The 19,922-nt window shown below is 49.1% G+C and overlaps 1 protein-coding gene across 1 annotated transcript in view; it reads left to right on the top strand.

Moving 5' to 3' along the window:
- Positions 1 to 19,922, top strand: part of RBM19 (RNA binding motif protein 19) — a 122,900-nt gene that overhangs the window by 42,083 nt on the left and 60,895 nt on the right. Inside the window, exons 20-21 of the mRNA XM_026018759.2 lie at positions 661 to 716; positions 3,721 to 3,837. Coding sequence (XP_025874544.1) covers positions 661 to 716; positions 3,721 to 3,837 — 173 coding nt within the window. The remainder of the gene's footprint in view (positions 1 to 660; positions 717 to 3,720; positions 3,838 to 19,922) is intronic.

Here is a 19,922-nt window from a genome sequence, read left to right as displayed (position 1 = left end):
TTTTAGCTCTGCACGTTTAGTGCTTCATTCTCTGCCACATGATGCTGGATTCTATAATAAAACCCCACCTCACACATGGACAGTGTTAGGTTCTGTACCTGCCTGTGTGCATATATATGTGCATATTTCCACAAAGAACTATTTACACGAATCTACATGTGGTGTATTTTATGGGAGATTTAAAGGATTTTTTAGGGTAGTTTTGCTAATATGCCAGTTTTGCCTTAAGGGACCCACATGAGAGCCTGGCTTTCCTTGCAAGTCCTCTGTGGTTTAGAAATTTTTATTTTTTAAGCATACAGTCTAACCCGAACTCTCTCTGCAAGCCAGACCGAAGGGGCTTCCTTTGCCTGCACATCCTTACACATTATGGAAAATTCTGTGCCCCTCGAATAGCATAAAGGTCAAGGCCCACACATGGCTCGAGAGGATGTTGGAAGGCTGGGTCTCTGTGACCGCCAGCTGCTACCTGGGCTCAGCATGAGCCATTTCCAGGAGAAGCTGTTCTGTCCTTGATTCCAGCTGGCCCCTCTGCCTGGGAACATCTTCCCTCTGAAATTTCCCTGGCCCTCTAGGGAGGCTCGCAGTGGTGAATGGCAAGGGGGCAAGTGCGTATTTCTGGGAGGACAGAATGACAAGCTGTGTTGTCTTATTTCTTAGGGTCACGTTGTGGACAGCCACAAGCTGGAAGTGAAGATCTCAGAACGAGCCACCAAGTAAGTCTTCAGTGTCCCATGTTTGCTTTGATCTGGGGTGGTCCCTTCTGCTCTGGTGCTGGTGCCCCAGTCCCTTAATGTGCCCTCCACCTAAACCCTCACCATCTGGGACTCTCCCTCACCATCTCTCCTCTCCCTCTCCTTGTGTCCTCTTTGCCAACTCCAAGGCCCATTTCTGTGATGAACTGGGACTGCTCCAGTCCTTCTGAGTTGAATATTTAATGCAGTTACTGTAAACAGAGGAGCAAGAATGGGAGAATCATCCTGCTTATCTTGGTGGTATCCGTAACCCAACAAAGAGTTGCAAGTTGTTGCGGGGGCTTTGGAGGGACCAGAGAAGTGATAAAACCTGAACATCTGCCTTTATAGACCTTTCTTTCCTGGAGCTGGATGACAGAGCCCAGAGACAGCCTCCAGTTGTTTTGAAAGAGATTCAGTAGGCATTAGTGATGGAGACAGACCTATTCTACCCAGTGACCAGTTTCCTGAAGTAGTGGGGGTTTTTTCCCCAGGAGTTTCATTTTGCTCCTACCCTTCTACCCACTTATATGTCTAAATGAGCTAATAACCCCCAAGGTGCTTTGAACAGTGCCCGGCACGAAACGTGCCCTGCGTAAGGCATTATTGTCCTTGTCACGAATTGCCTCAGGTGATGAGGTGATTGCTTCTAACAGTCCTAGGGCTGGTTTAAGATATTTATTTGGTAGTTTTCAGCAGGTGGGGGTCATTTGTTGTGGTCGTTGAGCAGATTAGCTGCTGGTGACTGTTCTGGAGCCGCTGCTTTTTCTTCCCTCTCTCTGTTTTCAAAGCAACTCATGAATCTAGTGCCAGGCCACCTCTGGTATTGTTCACCCATCCCAGTCTGTGCCATGTCAGCATCCTTCAGGAGAAGAAGGCCTGGTATGGGAAGGGTTCCTGAGCTGTAACGGTACAGTGGGAGTTGAGTCCAGGCCTGGGGCTCCACAGCTTTGGATTCTAGTCCAGGAACTGCGTGACCTTGGGTGGCTGACTTTGCCTATGAAGTAAAATGTGCTAACTGGAGGTTGTGCATGAAGCGTCTGCCACATGCCCTACACGTGAGCCCTCAGCCAGTGGTGGAGATCTTCTTTTCCATGCCCTATTTGCAGGGAGTCAAACTAAGGTCACCTTGCAGATTTCCTGTGTCCACAGTGTTGATTTAGTAATTCTTTTATTCAACAAAAAATCAGAGAAAGCCCACTGTATTCTACACACTCCGCCCAGTTGCCAGGAATGGAGTTGCCTTGTGCTCGCATTCTAGGGTAGTGTATTTGGTAGAACCTTCTTCAGTGGTGGGATTCTTCTCTAATGTTCTGCATCTGTGCTGTCCAGTATGGCAGCTGCTTGCTACACGTGGCATTTGAACACTTGAAATGTGTATTAGTTATCTGTTGCTGCATAACAGAATATCCCAAACTTAGCTTTAAATAGCAAACGTTTATTATCCCACTATCTCTTTGGGTCAGGAACTCAGGAGCAGCTTAGTTGGGTACTTCTGTCTCCAGGTCTCTCAAGAGGTTGCTATGAGGATGTGGGCCAAAGCTGCAGTTTCATCTGAAGTCTCCCTGGGGGCTAAAGGATCCACTTCCAAGATGGTGTCTTCCCATGGCTATTGGTAGGAAGCCTCTGTTCCCCACCATGGGTGCCTCTCCCTGGGATTGCATGAGGGTCTTTCCAGCCCATTTCCCACAGAGTGAGTGATCCAAAGGGGAGCAAGGAGGAAGTGACAGTGTCTTTTACGACCTCATCTCAGAAGTCACTGTTGGCATCTCTCGTCCATTGGTCACACAGATCTCCTGTCTAATGGAGCATGGGAGGGGACTCTCCAAGGGCATGAATACCATGAGGCAGAAATCACAGGGGACCATCTTGGAGGCTGGCTCTCCCAGCAGTTGAAGAGTTGAATTTTGAATTTTGTTTTCATTTAGATTTAGCTGGCCATGTGTGGCTTGTGGCTACCGTATTGGACAGCATAGCCCTAGGACACAAAGAGTAAAGGGAAATATAAACAAATACATATTATGCAGTTAGGTGGTGATGAATTCTAGGAAGGAAAATAAAGTCGGGCAGGGATAAGTTGCTGTTTTAGTGGCAAAACTTAGAGAAGGTCTTTGAGGAAGTGATGTGGAGCAGACCTGAAGGAAGCAAGTCATAATAATCGTCTTTATGACAACTGCTGCCATTTACTGAGCGTTTAGCACATGGTGGGCACCATGTAGAGTGTTTGACAGGTCCTCAAGCAGTTTGACAAGACCAGCACTATTATTAGGGCTATTCCCCAGTTGAGGAAACAGAGGCCCAGAGAGGCCAAGTTAACTTGCCCAAGATCATTCAGATCCTATGTGGCCAACTTGGCATCCATACCCCGATTATCTCAGCTCCCTGTTCACAATCCTGCCCCACTTTGATGTAGGGACTTAGGTAAGGTGGGAGTGTGTTAGAGGTAGCCCTGAGCCCCAGGATAAGATTCCTCTCTAAACCCCAGCCCATCTCCATGGCTAGAAACTGCTCTGGGGCCTCAGGACAGTGCTCTTCCAGTGAGCAGTGGAAATGTTCAAATAAGCCCTTTGGACCATCTGGGGTCTTGCTGCATCCACAAAGGGACAGTGGAGACTGGATATGGTGAGGAACTGGCCTCACCCTCATCAGGTTTCCTGTCTCCAGTCCCCGCTGGCCCCTGGGTCTCTCAGATGACAGGCAGGAGAGACCCAAGGGTGGGCAGGTGGGCCAACCAGATATCCATGGCTGTTTTGAGAAGAAGATGGTTATGCTCTGTGTTATCCAAAGGAGACCACCTTCCTCACATTTCACCTCTTCCTCATCCACACCAACTCCTTGAATCCCTCACCTGCACAGACCAGAGCATCGGCTCTTTGTGGGGGGCAGGGGAGTGGGGGGCAGTGTGGTGCAGGCAAGGGAGTCCATATAGGGCAACAGCTGCCTATACCCCGAATAACAACCTGAACCCTTTCCCCCAATCATCCAGGCCAGCCCTGACATCCACTCGGAAGAAACAAGTACCCAGAAAGCAGACAACTTCGAAGATACTGGTGCGCAACATCCCCTTCCAGGCTGACAAACGGGAGATCCAAGAGCTCTTCAGGTGAGAAGCGCTGGTTCGGTCCAAGGGGTGGCGTGTGGGTGGGGAACGTGCTGGAGCCTTGGAGAAGGTGGCTTCAGGTCCTTGATGACTCTGCTGGTGGCCGGCCCAGTGGTCTTTCAGAGGTCATTATTTGGCTGCCTTTGATTTATCCCCCTTGAACTCACACACTGCTCTCCAGAGCACTGTGCAGAAAAGTCTCAAAACAGCCAGGCCTCTTCCTCCTGAGGTGAGACAAAAGGAAAGGGAGGCTGATCTTTTCCAGCCCCACCCACAACAGGATGAGGTGGGAGCCCACATGGCTGAAGCTCAGCTCTGTCCACGATCTGCCTGAAATTCTTCCTCCCAGGTCACTCCTGGCTTAAGCCAATGGTTCTCCACCTTCTTGGTAGTTTTGAGTCAGTTGGGGACTTTAATAAACATACCTTTGCTCAGGTCCCACCCCCACAGAGGTGGATTCTGTTAGTCAGGGGTAGAGCTCCGACATGGCTGTTTTGATCAGAGCTCCCCAGGGGCTTCTACTGACCAACAGAAGATTGGGCACCTCTGTCTACATTGCTTCTCATGGAAAGGCCATTTCAAAAGAAGGCTGAATCACCTGCATAAATAATACAGTCCATCAGCAGATGCTGGCACAGGGTCACACATTCCAGGTGGTGGGACCTGGGAGAGCAGGCCGGGAGGAGACCCAGCTGGAAGGCCGGCAGCAAGGCCCTGCAGAAAGGAAGATTTAATCAGACCAGGTTCCCCATGTTTCAAAAGAAAAACTAGCAATCCTGATTTTAAGGGGAATAAGTTGGCAACTAATTTACTTTCTGAAAACAAAAATGGTATAGGACAAAGTGTCTGCCTATGGCCAGGGGCCACCATTTTGCTGCCCCCATGCTGCGACATTACATTGTTGGGCATATCTGATTAGTTGGGTACCACCTAGAACCAGGCCCTGGGTTAGCCGTTTCTATGTTGGGGCATCGCAGGAAGATGTTTAAAGCCAAGGCCCTTCCCAGGCGTGATGCAGAGAGAGACCATCTAGCGCAAGGGCAGAGGGAATTAGCCCCAACTGAACAGATCGTCGGGGCCCTCAGAACCTACAGCACTCTGGTCCACAGGTTCAGGAGAGCTAGGTCCCTGTTGGAATCATCAGTTAGCATCTTACTCATTTGGTCAACTGTGGATGCAAAATATAAATCCTATATTCAGGAGACCAGAAAGAAGTGCCTTTTATGACATCTACATCTTTGCTCTCATTTGGTGTAAAGACGGGGGACCCATTTGTGGGATTTGCTTCAGAACTCACTGTCACTCTCTCCTCCGATACACTGTCCACTGGCGTGCAGTTCGTTCACAGGTGTGGCTAGCGGATAGTGATGCGGATGCCAGCCCTGCTGGTTTCCTGAGTAGCTGGGTCTTAGCTGTGATACTGGGTCCTCTGGGCAGCACCAGCAGCCTGGTGAGATGGGCTCACAACCTGGGGGATGTTTTCCATCTCCCCATACCCAGGGAGATGAGTCCCGAGGAGTTTGCCAGCAAGGTCGTTGCGGGAGAGAATGCACCCTCAGCCTCATGCGCCTGCTTGTTTTAACACGAGTCTGCTTTTTAAAGAGTCCAATTTAAGAACTGCCAGATCAAAACAGGATTGCCGCAAACGGCACGTGCTGATCAGGAAATAGTATCCCGCCGAAATGACAGTTTCACTTGTGTCTGCAGCGTATGTAGGATGACACTTATCCAGGGAAACAAAAGACCAAGTCGGAAAGGGAAAAACGCTTTGTTTGATCTTCCGTTTCATATTTATTTTGAGAAGACAGGGAATTAGCATCCAACGAACGTAATTACGCGGTCTCTCTTCTCCCTGCCATTGTTCTGGTGGTAGTTTCTGGCAGCCCTTGGAGAGAGGGCGGAAAGCCCTGGCGGCTGGCTCACCTTGCTTTGTTGTGCACTCAGGCTGGGGGCCGAGGCAGTTCCAGGCGGCAGGCAGCAGGGGTCGCTGTGAGCCTTCTCCGGGGGCTAAGCTGGTCGGGATTTCAGACAAAGCCAGTGGCCGGCAAAGGTCAGAGCCAGGGGAAGATTTCAGGATTTAGGGGAACCAATCTGGTCCATTTTGTAGACAGGTTTTGTGGGCTTGTCCTGCCAGGTGTAGTCAGAATCCCAGCTCTGATGGAGCGTTCGCTCGGTGTATGCTGGGCCCCAGCTGTGTGTCTTCTTGTGCTGTGTCTTCTCTTTTAAGCTGCGTAGCCGTGTTGAGGAGGAGCAGTGCTGTTACCTGTTTTGCACCCAGAAGGATGCTGGAGACCTGGGCACACTGAAGCATCCAGCCCAGGACCCTCAGTTGAGCCAGGAATGGGAGTTCAGTGGTGTGCCCCAGAGCCATGGCTCAGAACCACTCCTCTCTGTAGCCTGTTGTCCTTCTCTGGGCCTAGAAGGATATTACGCCCTAGATCATGTCAGTGGAACCACTGTCCCACTATGTTAGGTGGGAACGTGTCGTTCATACCAGCCACGGTGTTAGGTGTTGGGCAAGCAGCTGTTTCAGGAGAGATGGGCCCTCTCCCGAGGACTTCACTGTCTGTGGGGGACCAGGGAGCAAAACAACAGGGCAGTCAGACAATGACATTTCTGTGGTGTGCAGGAGTGAGTGTGGGACTGTGGGAAGGCACGGTCAGGTTCTCAAGAGTGCCCGCTGCGGGGTGGCAGTTCGTCTACCCTCCACGGCCTCCTGGGAACCTGCACATGAGCTGCCAGCAACTTCCCGGCCAAGGCAGCATTTGCCTGCGCCTTCTCTGGAGGTCACCAGCCTTGCAGTCAGGCCTGCTTGCATCATACCGCAGCCCCTTGAACCCCATCTTGAGACGGGGGCCAAGAGGCACTGCAGATCCATGCCCCTACAGGATCACCATCTGGGATGATTTGAAGCTCGCCCTTTAGAAAAACCAGAATAGACACAACAGTGGATGAGGAGATCGCACTTCTCTCTGCCACCTCCTTTCTGGGCCTTAGTGTCCCCTGCCTGGCACAAGATAACAGTAGTAAGGCTACTGATCGCATATGCTGTAACCTACAGTGACGACACAGTAAGAACGTTTATCATCGAGTAAAGTTTTGAAGCCCAACCTGTGTCGGGCACTGCTTTGCATTGTCAGTATAGGTCTGTTCCCCACAACAGCCCCGCAGAGGAGTGTTGCCTCCATCTCCAGGGAGGAAGCCAGCTCCCTAGGCCAGGCTGCCGCCACTGGGCCATCCGCTGGCTCGAGCAGCACCCAACTCCCACACCATGTGGCTGCCTCAAGGAATTTTGTGTGTGGAGCATTCAGTACAGGGCTTGGTGGGGAGTAAGTAGTTGACAGACATTAGCTGTGGTTCTCAAACAGCACAAAACCGGTGGCACCAGGCTTTGAACCCCAGGCAGGCTGGCTCTCACAGAGCCTGACAGCAGAGCAGATCCTTGACAGTCTCCTGGGACATTTTCATAGTATTTCTCCTCCTATTATGAGTATGTCTCTCCTGCACTGTGATCCTCTCCCCCTCCAGCTGGTTCCAGGCTGGAGAGGGTCAGTTCTGGAGGACACAGGCCTCTCAACCCCAAAAAGGAAACACGGAAGATGAAAGGGGGGTTCTCTGGACCATGCAAGTGTGTGTGTGCATGCAGGGGCAGCAGACTCCTCACCCCACAGCCAGAACAGGGGTGAAAACGGCCCCCCGCTTATCCTGCACCGTGCACAGTCTTAAGCTAGTAGCTGTTCCAGAGGAAGAAGGTACTGGCTTCCCTTCCTGTCTGGGTTTGCTTTGGGGTAGGGATGCGTGTGTGGGGGCCTATGCGTGGGGGCGGGGGGGGCTTTGCCCACCTCCATTGGAAAGCCTGGATTAGAAGGTCCCTGGGACAGAGGGTAGTTCAGAGAACAGCTCCAAAGATAGGGCCAAAGTCTGTACTCCCACCTGAAGCTTGCACATTCAGGACCCCTGTCCTTAACACACAAGCACATGTGCAGAGCAAGGCATTTGATGGACAGGTCTTGTTCCCACCCAGATGTCAAGCACTGGTCCCAGGATAGCACAGATGCCTTGAGAATGGGATGACTCATGCTCACAGCACTTAGGAGGTGGTAGGCAGTAGGCTGACCCCATCCCATGCATCCATCCTATTGGTACATCCTGACAGTGGACCAGCATGCCAGAGCTGCAATGTCCACCTCCTAGAGGGGGATCCTGGGGCCCAGAGGTATGGGGGCTGTTCCCAGAAGGACCTTCACCTTCCCTGTGTCTTCTATATCCCATGGGCAACCTCTGTCAACAGGGCTGGCTTTGTGAGTGTGTGACCCTGTAGCCCCATGAGCCCCATGCTTGGTTTAGTGTTCTCTTGTCATTATCCTGAAATTCTTAATGTTTGAACAGGAGGCCCCAAGTTTTCGTCTCACACTGGACCCTGCAAGTTATGTAGCCAGTCCTGCCTGCAAACCAGTGGGATGGGGCCCGACACAGAGTAAGCACAGTCCATGCATGCTGGAAGTAGCGATTTAAAATATGTCTTCAGCTCGCCATCAGCCAGCATGGCTTGGCCTGTCCTGTTCTCTCAAAGCTCCCAGCCCTTGGAGTGCTGTCCATGTGGTGGTTTAGTGTCTCTTACCCCTACCCCAGACTATAATCACACTTTGGTCACTGCTCTGTCCTCTGGTGCACATAGAGGGTGCTTGGTAAATGTTTGCTAAGCACATAGATCTACCCTGCACAGCTTTGCTTAGGGAATCCTGATAAAGGCAGGATGTGTGAGGCACAGAGAGGTTAGGGAGTTTGCCCAGGGCCACACAGCTCTGCAGTGGCCCCACCTGGTCATGCTCACTCTGGAGACCCACCTACCTCCTTGGAATTATCCACAAGGGTCAGGGGTGTTGGGTGAGAGCTGCTGGCAGAAAGATTGAGGCAGTAGCTGTGGGCTACAGATGGAGAGAGCTATTCATCTTTTTCATCTGATCCTTTTTTTTTTTTTTTGGTTATTTTGTTCCTCAGAGGTGTGAACCACCTGCTATGGGTGTGAATGGGTGAGCTCCCAACAGGTGTCTCGAGACCTTAATTACACAGCTTGCATCTCCTGTCCCCAGTGCACCTGTTGTGCCCTCTTTGTGGACAATGTCCGTTGTCCCTGGCCTCTCTCTTCATTTCCTCTCCTCACAGTGACCGTGACTGTGTCCATGACCATGGAGGGAGGGGCTGAGGATAGCGAGCCAGCCAAGTTCCCCTCTCCCAGGTATGGGGTCACTGCCTGATTAACTCCTGGTTGTGAGCAGTACTTTTCCAAATGCTAGGAGCCCTATAACCTGTTCTCTGCGGAGCTCCCAGGACTGATGGGGCCAGGTTCTGCAGGGGAGAAGCTCTGCAAGAAGCAGCCTTGGGCAGCTACCAAGAGTCATCCCAGAAGGACCATTTGAGAAGGAGTTTGTGGGTAGGTGGGAGAAAAACCCTTCAGCCACATTCTAGAAGGGATGTAATAAGGAGACCGTGCTTACCTGCATAGGTCATCCCCCCACACGCATCCCTACAGGGAGCCCCTAGATGGAGGCCACTACACCCCAAGGCCACATCCAGCCCTACTCATTTATTCTCCTGTTGGTCGGCTGCTCTCCAACCACAGCAGCAGAGTCGAGTAGCGGTATCTGAGACCAGCTGACCCACAAGCCCATAAAATACTGTCTGACCCTTTGTGGGGTATGTTTGCTGATCCCTGGACTAAGTTAAACGTAGGGCTCCTTTGGAGCTGGGGCATGCCCTAGGGGTTTTTGGCATTGTCTTTCAGATTAATTACCCAGACGTCATTTTTTTTCTTCCCCTTTTTGTAAAACATACCTAATAGGTAAAGCTGTCGCCCCATTGACCCCCATTGAACTGTGAGATGTGAGGCCCCACTGAGAGTTGCTGTGTTCACCTCTGCAGGCCACTTCCCCACTCTGACATATTTTCTCATCAGGGACATCCTTGTTCCCCCTGCTTTGCTAAGGTCTTTTTTGTTTAAGAGCCATTTTTTTAAGAGCAGTTTGAGGGTTATAGCACAATTGAGAGGAAGGTATGTGGTGTCCATACATCCCCTGCCTACAGCCTCCCCATTATCCACATCTCCCATCAGAGTGGGATGTTGGTTACATTCAGTGAACCTACACTGACATGTCTGTCACCGAGTCTGCAAGTTGCTTTGGGGTCCATTCTCAGTGGTGTATATTCCATGCATTTGGACAAATGTGGAATGATGTGCCCCCATCATTACAGTCTCCCATAAAGTGTTTTTGCTGCCTTGAAAGTGCTCTGTACTCTGCCCATTCACCCCTCTATTCGCCTTTGCTGAGTTTTTAAAGGACGGTATGAATGTGTTCGTTCATTCTCAGCTGAGCCGAGGAGCAGCGGTCAGTGAATTTAGGGCCCACCCAAATCCAGCGTGACCTCATCTTGCCTAGATCACATCTGCAAAGACCTCATTTCCTGGGTAGCCCCAGTGGCGTAGTGGGTTAGCGCCGCCTGCAGCCTGGGGTGTGATCCTGGAGACCCGGGATTGAGTCCCATGTCGGGCTTCCTGCATAGAGCCTCCTTCTCCCTCTGTCTGTGTCTCTGCCCCTCTCTCTGTGTGTCTCTATGAATAAATAAACAAAATATTAAAAAAAAAAAAAGACCTCATTTCCAGGAAGATCCCATTCATAAGCTCTGGTGCAGGCCTAGGGGCGACGGATGCCACATCCTGAGGTGGGAATGAGCTTGGCCCTCAGGGGGAATGGGCAGGGTGAGCAGGAACAGAGGGACAGCACTGAGATGAGACCAGTGGACAGGGCTACAGTCCTGTGGGCCACGATCAGGGCTTTACATGGTTTTTAAACTTGTTATCAGGTGTGACCAGCAGCCAGCTCAAGAAACAGAACATTCCCAGCCTGCCCTTTGCCCAGTGCCTCCTTCCCTTCACTGCCCCCCACTCACTCCCTGCCCACCATTATCCTACCTTCCAGAAACGCGTATTTGCACTGCCAGTTTTGTTGTTTACATAAATGAGATCATAACATATATACTCTTTGGTGTCTGGTCTCTCTGCCCAATATTTTTTGTTGTGAGATTTTTCTGGGTTGTTAGGTTGTTGTGATTTGTTCAATCTCAGTGCTGTATAGTATTCCATTGTGTGAACATGTTGAAATACATGTATCCGTTTTACTGATGAGCGCTCGGTAGTTTTTAGATTTTGGACTATTTCGAATAAAGAATGCTTCTGTGAGTACTCTTGTGCATGTCTTTTGGTGACCGCATGCCTATGTTTCTGTAGGGTGTCCCTGTAGGAGTGGAACTGCTGGGTCATGGGATGTGCATATTTCAGCTTTAGTAAATATCACAGTCAGGTTTCTAAAGAGACTGTGTCATTTTGTACTCCCCATGGGTCTGAGTGTTCTGGTTGCCCCTGGTCCTCATCGACACTTGGTATTGTCTGTCTTTCTTTTTAGCCATTCTGGTGGGTGTATAATGGCATCATCATATTGTGGTTTTAATTTTTAAATTTGTGTTTCCCTAGTAGCTAAGGAGATCAAGTGTTTTTTCATATGCTTATGAGCATGTGTTTAGACCCTTGTGGAGTGCCTGTTCAAGTCTTCTGCCCATTCTTTTAAAAGTTGGGTTGTTTGATTTTTTTCGTATTTTTTTTTTCTAATTCCTATGTAATTTTATGTGTTCTGGTTGTCCTGTGATGGATATATGGTTGCAGTCCTTCCCTCTCCCATTCTGTGGGTATGTTAATGGCATCCTCTCAATGGTGTCCTTTAACGAACAGAGGGCTCTTAATGTCTTTTGCTTTTTCCCTTCATAGTTAGAACCTTTTGTGTCCTAGTTAAGCAATCCCTGTCTCCTCCAAGCTCATGAAGATAGTCTCCTATTTTCCTATAAAAGCTTTGACCTTTCACATTTAGGTATGAAGTCCATCTGGAATCGATTTTTGTATATGGCGTGAGGTAGAGATCAAGGTACTCCTCTCCTCCCCTCCCCCCATGGATAGTCAATTGACCCAACATCATTTATTGCGAAGGCCATTCTTTCCTCTCTGCTCTGCAGTATTGATTTTGTCATAAATCAGGTGGCTGTGTATGTGAGGGTCTGCTGCTGGACTCTCTAATCTGTTCCTTGGGTCTATTTGTCTACCCTCGTGCCAATATACACCGTCTTAATTACTGTGGCTTTGTAAGAGCTTGATATCTGGTGTCTTTGTTCTTCCCCAAGATTGCCTTGACTATTCCTGGCCCTTTGCACTTCAGGCCTTTGTGTTTTATTCTACAGCAACAAGAGGTTCTGAGCAGAAAGAGTGGTAGGTGACTTACATTCGTAAAAGATCTTGAGAGAAGAGGGTCAGAGCAGGATGTGAGGAGGCCCACAAGGAGGTGTTTGCAGCCATCTGGGCCTGAAGTGATTGTGGTTTGGACCAGGTGCGGGTGGTAGAAGTGTGTGTCAGGTCAGTCTGGGGGCACAGTCGCAGACTCCTCCAGATTGATGGCTTTAGTGAGTCTCCTGTGATGGAGACAGGAATGGAGGACAGCTCCTGTGTTTGGGGTCCTCAGCAACTAGCTGGATGATGCACCATGTTCAGGGGTGGGGCAGCACGAGGAGGCACCGGCCCCATTCTCTGTGCCCACCCTTTCCTGGCCCATGATGTATCACACGTCACCAACATCCACAGTGGTAGTGCCAGAGCTGTGCTTCTCATTTGATCTGTGCATGCGTGTTTAGGGGTGCCTGGGAGCCTTCCTTTCGGGAACAGCTCTGGATCACCCACAGATGTCAGCCGCAGCATCAGCACTGCTGTATCCACATTCCTTCTCGGCACATTCTCTGCTGTGTGAGGGAGGCGCAGTTGACGATACCCCCAGACATTTGCACAGCTCCTTACCAGAGGGTTCTGCCAGGGCCTGAAGTGCTCTGGTGCTCATGATTTCACTCATTCCTCCCCCGACAAGCCTCGGGAGCCGAAGCCGAAGCACACAAGGCAGATGGCTGCCCAGCCATAAAACCCCAAGCAAGTTGCAAAGTCGGATTCACACTCCCCATCACTCCCCTTCTGTGCAGCCTCTCCCATTGCAAATTCCAGGGATAGAGATGTGCCTTTTTAACCCTTTCCTGGACCCATTCAGCACATTTATTAAGTTTTTTTCAGTATGCATGTCCCCAGGCATGTTGTCATGTCTGAGATTCTGCGTCCATGATGCTTATTAAGGCCAGTCTGCAAATATTTGGCACGTGCTTTGGGGAGCCAGTCCTTCCCTCAAGAGCACTCCATTTGGAAAGACGATAACAGTTATAAGGCTGTAACTAAAACATGCCAAGCAATCCGTTCTTCATTGAAGGGAGTGTCCCAAACACAGAACGTAGCAGTCCTTGCCGGACATGTTTTTATTTGGGGGGGGGGGGGGGAAATCTGTCATTGCGAATGAACTCCAGGATTCATGATAGCCAGCTATGGGATGCAGCTCAACAGAATCACCTGGTCCAAACCCCAGGTGTCCCATCCACCACCACCCCCCAATGGCAAGGCTATATCTTGAATCCAGCTCTTATTTTTTTTAAAAGATTTTTTATTTATTTAATCATGAGAGACACAGAGAGAGAGAGAGGCAGAGACACAAGCAGAGGGAGAAGCAGGCTCCATACAGGGAGCCTGACGTGGGACTCGATCCTGGGTCTCCAGTTTCATGCCCTGGGCTGAAGGCGGCGCTAAAACATTGAGCCACCAGGGCTGCCCATTGAATCCAGCTCTTAATGTGGGCCCATTTGGTTTGGAGGCAAGGGGCATGGGCTAGGTTCTATCAGGTTAGAGGACCGAAGGCTGGCCAGCATACACAGGTGAGCCCAAGGGGAGACTGCTGATCATTGCAGCAGATGTTACCCAGAGTCAGACTTCAGCCGAGTAAAGACAAGTGAATATACACACCCATCAGCATGGCTAGACTAAAAAACAAGAGGAACACAGAATGCTGACGAGAATGCAGAGAAACTAGACCCATTCACACATTGCTGGTGGGAATGCGAAATCGTACAGTGACTCAGGAAGAGAATAGGCACTTTTTCCAAACTAAACCCACACTTACTGTGCAACCCAGCAGTTCTGCTCTTGTGCATCGGTATCAAAGAAATGGAAACTGGAGTTAATGTAAAAACCTGTACACGTGCCCATCAGCTGATGAGTGGATAAACCTGCTGTGGTCTGTGGAGTGTAATCCTGCCACCAGGAGGAATGAGTGCACCCATACCATGGTCCATCCATACCATGGATGGACCTTGAAAACATTATGCTAGAGAAAAGAAGCCAGTCCCAAAAGAGCGCATATTATGTGATCTCAGTTATATAAAATGTCCAGAGTAGACAAATGTAGAGTGAAAGAAAGTAAATCAATGGTTACTTGGGGAACGGGGTTGGGGAGGTGATTGCTAAAGGATTTGGGGTTTCTGTCTAAGCTGATGAAAATTTTCTACAGTTGTGGTGATGAGTCACAACTCTGTGAATATACTCAACCATCTTATCATACACTGACTAGTTGGATTGCATGGTGTGTGAATTGTGTCTCACTAAAGCTACTAGAGAAGGAAGGAAGGGGGGAGGGAGAGGGGAGGAACCTATAGATAGAGGCACATAGCAGCTTTATCCCTTGTAGCCAAAATCCAGAAACTACCCAAATATCCTTTAGTGGGCAAGTGGTTAAATGAACCATGGTTCATCTGTGCCATAGATTACTACGAAGCAATAGAAAGGGACAAACTCTCGGTACACCCAGCAACCTGGGTGAAATCTCTAGAGCATTATCATTATGCCACCTGGAAATGCAGATCTCCAAAGGGTAGACACTGTGTGATTCTATTCTTATAACATTCTTAAAATGACAAGATTAGAGAGATGGGGAGCATTGATTGGGGATCAGTTATATGGAGAGAGAGAGGATGGTTGTGTCTGTGAACAGAAGTACAGGAGATCCCTGAGGTGAATGTTCTATGTCTTGATGGCCATGAGTCTACAGGTGGTACAATTGCATAAAACTAAATACATATATTCAAATGCATTCATGTAAAACCAGTGGAATCTGAATAAGGTCGGTGATTATATTGTTGATTTTTCTGGCTGTTGATATTGTACTATTTTGAGATGTTACCACTGAGGGAGACTGATTGAAGGGCATATAGGATCTCCTTGATTATTTCTTATAATTGCCTGTGAGTCTATGATTATCTCAGAATAAAAACTTAAAAAAAAAAAAAACAAATATCCAAATCCATAAAGGAACAATTTGGCCACACCCTGCAATAGTGAGTTGCCCATCACCATGGGCAAGCAAGTGAAGACTAAGTGTTAAAGGTGCTCTAAAAGGGATTTCTGATGGAGTAAGGCCAGGCTCACTCCCTTCAAGACACTTGCACCCCAAATATTATTAGCATTTGCAACCTGGGGAAGGGGGTGGTCAGAGAAAGGAGAATCCTCTGTCCTTTGGGTCAGCTGCAGGTGGACTGAGCCTTTGGTCAGAAGGAATTCAACAGTCAACAGACACAGACAATAGCCAGGCGTAGAGGCAGCAGGAATGAGAAGAGAAATTATCCCAACTTTTATGTGCTATATAAACAGTATTTATACTTTATCACTTAAATCGAAGCTAATTGAACCCAGGGAAATGAAGAGACTGACCTCCTATGTGTATTTGATCTCCTGGGATCTCCTCCTATGTTGTAGATTCTCACATGAACCTGGTATTGTAAAGAACATCGAAAAATATTAAGTATCTGTTGTTTGCAGTGCGAGAAAAGAATTATGTGTTGCTACCCCCTTCTCAGAGAGCTAAGAAACCAGCTCATAGGGACACCTGGGTGGTTCAGTAGTTGAGCATCTGCCTTTGGCTCAAGTCAAGACCCTGATCCCAGGGTCTTGGAATCGAGTCCTCCATCAGGTTCCCCGCATGGAGCCTGCTTCTCCCTCTGCTTGTGTCTCTGGCTTTCTGTGTCTCATGAATAAATAAATAAAAATCTTAAAAAAAAAAAAACCAGCTCCTAACTTTCTTAGGTTCTTGTAGATCTCTGTCCCTTCAGACACTGGGTCTGGCAGGCTGGGCACAAAGCCACATTTCTCAGAGCATGCCCTTCCCCATTTAAGATCTCAGGAGCACAGCCCTGAGGCATTTGATGGGGATATGCGCTGAGTGAAACTTTCTCCATTTGAGAGGCTTGTTCTGCAGAAAATCTGTTTCAGACCCCTTGCTTTTTTTAAATTATCCTGCTCTCTGCCTACCAGTATGCCCACCAGGGGATGGTCAGAGGCTGTAAAAGTTATTGCTGTTCAGGCCGGGACGAAGCAGTGCTTGCTCTGATAAGACACTCTGGTTACCCGAGTTCTCCTTTCTCATGTCGTCCTTTATGCCGTGGTCATCAGAAGTCAGCTGTCAGCTTGGAAAGGAGCCAGTGTGATTTTCCAAGTGAGCAGAACACCGGCCAGGGAGTCAGGAGACCTGAATTCTGGCCTGGCTCTGTCTTGCACCCTTGAGGTCACCTTGGGCAGCGGTATGACTTCACAGAGTCTCCGTTTGTTGAATGAATCAGTTTAAGGGGTCGGGTGAGGCCAGCCAGAGCCGATTGCTTCCTCCTGGCAAGCCGACACAAACCCGTTGGTCACGGCTGCCTGGAGTCCTGTTCTAGAGGATGGCAAAGCTGTCTGGGCTCTGCAGGAAACGGCACTGCAGTTGATTAGCGATGTCTGCCACGGACGTGGGAACAGCCTCCGTGGTAGGTAAGCGGCTCCAGGGGTTCACCTGAGAACGCGGCTTTGATTGCGTGTCGCTGGAGCATTTACATTTCCGTCTGCCAGACTGGCTGGTTAGAGGCAGTCCCAGACCAGGGCCCGTGTGGAAGCCTGCTTCATTTTCCTCTTTCAAAAAATGGTAATAAACTCAGAGAAGGTTTTTTTTTTTTTTTTCCTTTTCCTCTTGTCTGTTCTCTTCCTTTGCAATTCCATAGATGTGGTCTTGGGTCGCAGCTGACATTTTCTCTCCCTCCCTGCCTCGCCTGATTCCAGGATAGGTGACAAAGGGCCAGACGGTAGAACGGGGCACCCTGGGGAGAAAGCGCAGGTCCCTGGAGGGGGGGGGCGGGAGGGTGGCATTGTGCGCCCTGCTTCCCTCCCTGCAGCCTGCTCTAGGCTTGCTTTCACACCTCCCCTCTCCCCCCGATTCCATTCACTGCCTTTTCAGTTACAAGGTCTCTGCGCTTTGTCTGGGCTTGTCGGGAGAGCGGCCGTCAGTGGGCTCTTTGTTGCGGCTGATAATTGTGCTCCGTGTCTCCAGCATCCTGGGTGCTGAAAGGCAGCGGGGGAGCCCCGGGATATCTTGGGAGGCTTCCGAGCAGGAACAGCTTCTGCCTGCCCACGTGACTCGGAGCCTTCCCTAGAAAAGGGAGGTCTCGACACGCTGCTTTTTAGTTAAGAAATAACTCGCCGGTTTAGCAAATATTTGCTGAGCATCTCTAATGAGGCAGGGACTGTGCCAGGTGCTGGGTTACAGAAACAAACGTGAACTCCAGGCGGGAAAGGTACTGACTGCCTTGGTTTAGGGAGAAGCGGATGCTCGGGTTTACACCGGTAAAACCCTTACAGCAGAGGCCAGGTCTTGCACGCCGCCAGTCTGGTGATGTCTCCAGGCCCCAGTTGTCTGGCTCTAGAGAAGGGTGAGGTTAATGACAGTTGTGGTTTGCTGCGAGGACAAGATCCATGGTATTGCTAAGGCACCTGGCCTTTTTCTGGCCCAGACGCGCTGTTCCGTGCGGTGCTGAGGGCTCCCAGAGCACAGGGCTCTTACCCAGCCGTGCCACCCAGCTTGGAGCTCTTCGGAAAGTTACCTTACCTCCCTGGTCTGGTCCTCCCCGAGGCCACTCCGAAGTGTGGGGGATGGTCCCTGAAAGGGTTTTCTAGTTAAAGGAATAGTCCGTAAAATCACAGGCCATGACAGCATTTCTCAACACCATCTCATTTCTTGAGCCATGTATTAAACGGCCCTTTTGAAGAAAAATAAAACTCTCCTGGCCTTCCCCCACAGTGGTGATGGGAATGTTTTTATCATTGTATTACTTAACTCTGTACAAACGTAACACTCGGAATAAAGTGACAGCCTATGCTTACGGTTCTCTTAGGACTATAAAACCAAGACACGTTTTCAAATTAAATACAAACAAAATTTCAAATCAATAAAATTCAAATTAACAACATTATTTTAGTGTGATGAATGATGTTGTTTTGCAGGAACTAAATTCAGAATGTGGGTTTTGATATTAGAAAGATGTTGCCTGGGGTTCAGATCTATAATCTGTTTCAGTGCTTTTACGTCAGCAAATACTAATGCAGAGAATGCCTGTTTGCATAAGTGTATGCAGAACGGGAATACAGACTCGGAGGCTTTATTTGCCAGTTCAGCAGAATCAGACCTCTGGCTTATCTCAACCCCAGCCCGTCATCAAACACCCTTCTCAGTGCAGTGTCGCTTACTGCTTCTGCAAAGCCATCTTGATACTTAAAAAATAAGAGTTAGCATTATAGTATTACTGAAATTATCAATGAGTGGATAACCACTTACTTTCATTGGTTTCATTGTTCACTGTGGCTGATCCATCTCTTGTTGCGAATTAGAACGCAGGAAGACAGGTTCCACACAATACAGGGCCCCCCATCACCCTGAGATGGGTACTGGCGGCTCCTCCATCCCAGGTCTTTGGAAGTCATTGTGCCTGTACCACTGGGTGCCAGTCTCTTTAAGCACTGTTCTGATACACATGTGTATGTATATTAAGAGTTAAGAGAGATTGTCTCAACACAAACCAAAATTTTAAATTATCCTGCAAAGTAGCTAAGTCTCCCCACACCCCTGCCTCTTCCCTCACACACACGTGTGTGCCCGCATCTGTCAGAGAGCCAGCAGACCTAATTTTGAGAAACTCTGTTCTATTAAGTAGGCTCTGACAAGAGCACACTTATAGGTCCACAATCCTTGCTGGGCCCACTTAGACTTCTAGATCTTTTTCTCTGCTGAACCTCCAACTTGTGGTTGAAATACCTACCGCCAGTTTTTGTTTGTTTGTTTTTTGCAATTCACCCTTTTGGAGCTGATCATTTTGCCGCCTGGTTACCAAGGTTAAATGAAGCTTTTGGAGTTCTTCAGCATGTCCTGCCAGTCTGAATTTGCTAGGGAAGCAATGTGGGCAGAGGCCCTTTAAGGTGATTGTAGAAGTCCTATCAAGAGGCTGCTCAGTGAAGGGGCTGTTACAGCTGGAGGCTTTGTCCTAAATCTAACACCAACTGTTAGCTTAATGATTTAGAGCATCAGCATTGTAGTTCTGTGGGAGTGGCACGCTCTAGAATTGTGTAGAGTGAGGGGTTGTTCATTGGATCCCCCATCCCTGGCTGTCAGACTCGGATATGTCACTTAAGTACTGCAAATATCAGTATCTGCATCTGTAAAATGGGGACCATAGTACGGATGTGTCAGGGTCATTGGGAAAGTTCAACGAAATAATGAAAGTAAAACAGTTAACCTGGTTTCTGGTTCCCAAACCGTGGACTAAGGCCCCTTGGGGGTGCCTCCCTGAACTCACAGGGGAACTGGGGACTATTTTAGATATTTGAGAAAAATAGAGTGACAGCCATCAGAGATGGTGCCAGCTACTACTGTTAACATTGTCACCGTAAGCTTAGACTATGAGTTGTTATAACCAGACTGCTGGGTATTCCTTTTAGCCTGGAAACACTATGAAAAAAGGATCTGAGACCCGAAGGGAACCACGCACAAACCAAGAGTGTTTGGAGAGCTGTGGGCTAGCATTTTGTGCAAACCAGCACAGCAGAGGTGGCTCTGTTGTGACCAGAATGGCAGTGCAGAATGGCGGTGCAGGATTCCATTTTGTTTCAGCTCTTCCTACATTTCAGTGTGGGGCCCGGGACTGGGATCTAGGGTCAGTAGGCTGTTCCTTCTGCCTCCTCTGTCTCCACTTCTGCTCACTTGTAAAATGCAATTTAGAACATTGATTCCCCAGCTCCAATTTTGGAAAAACCCCAGGTTGCCTGCAGTCATCTC

The sequence above is a fragment of the Vulpes vulpes genome, chromosome 10 (genome assembly GCF_048418805.1).
Source record: "Vulpes vulpes isolate BD-2025 chromosome 10, VulVul3, whole genome shotgun sequence".
NCBI classification, from domain to species: domain Eukaryota; kingdom Metazoa; phylum Chordata; class Mammalia; order Carnivora; family Canidae; genus Vulpes; species Vulpes vulpes.
The sequence above is the reverse complement of the archived record's forward strand: the minus strand, read 5'-3'. Positions and strand labels throughout refer to the sequence as shown.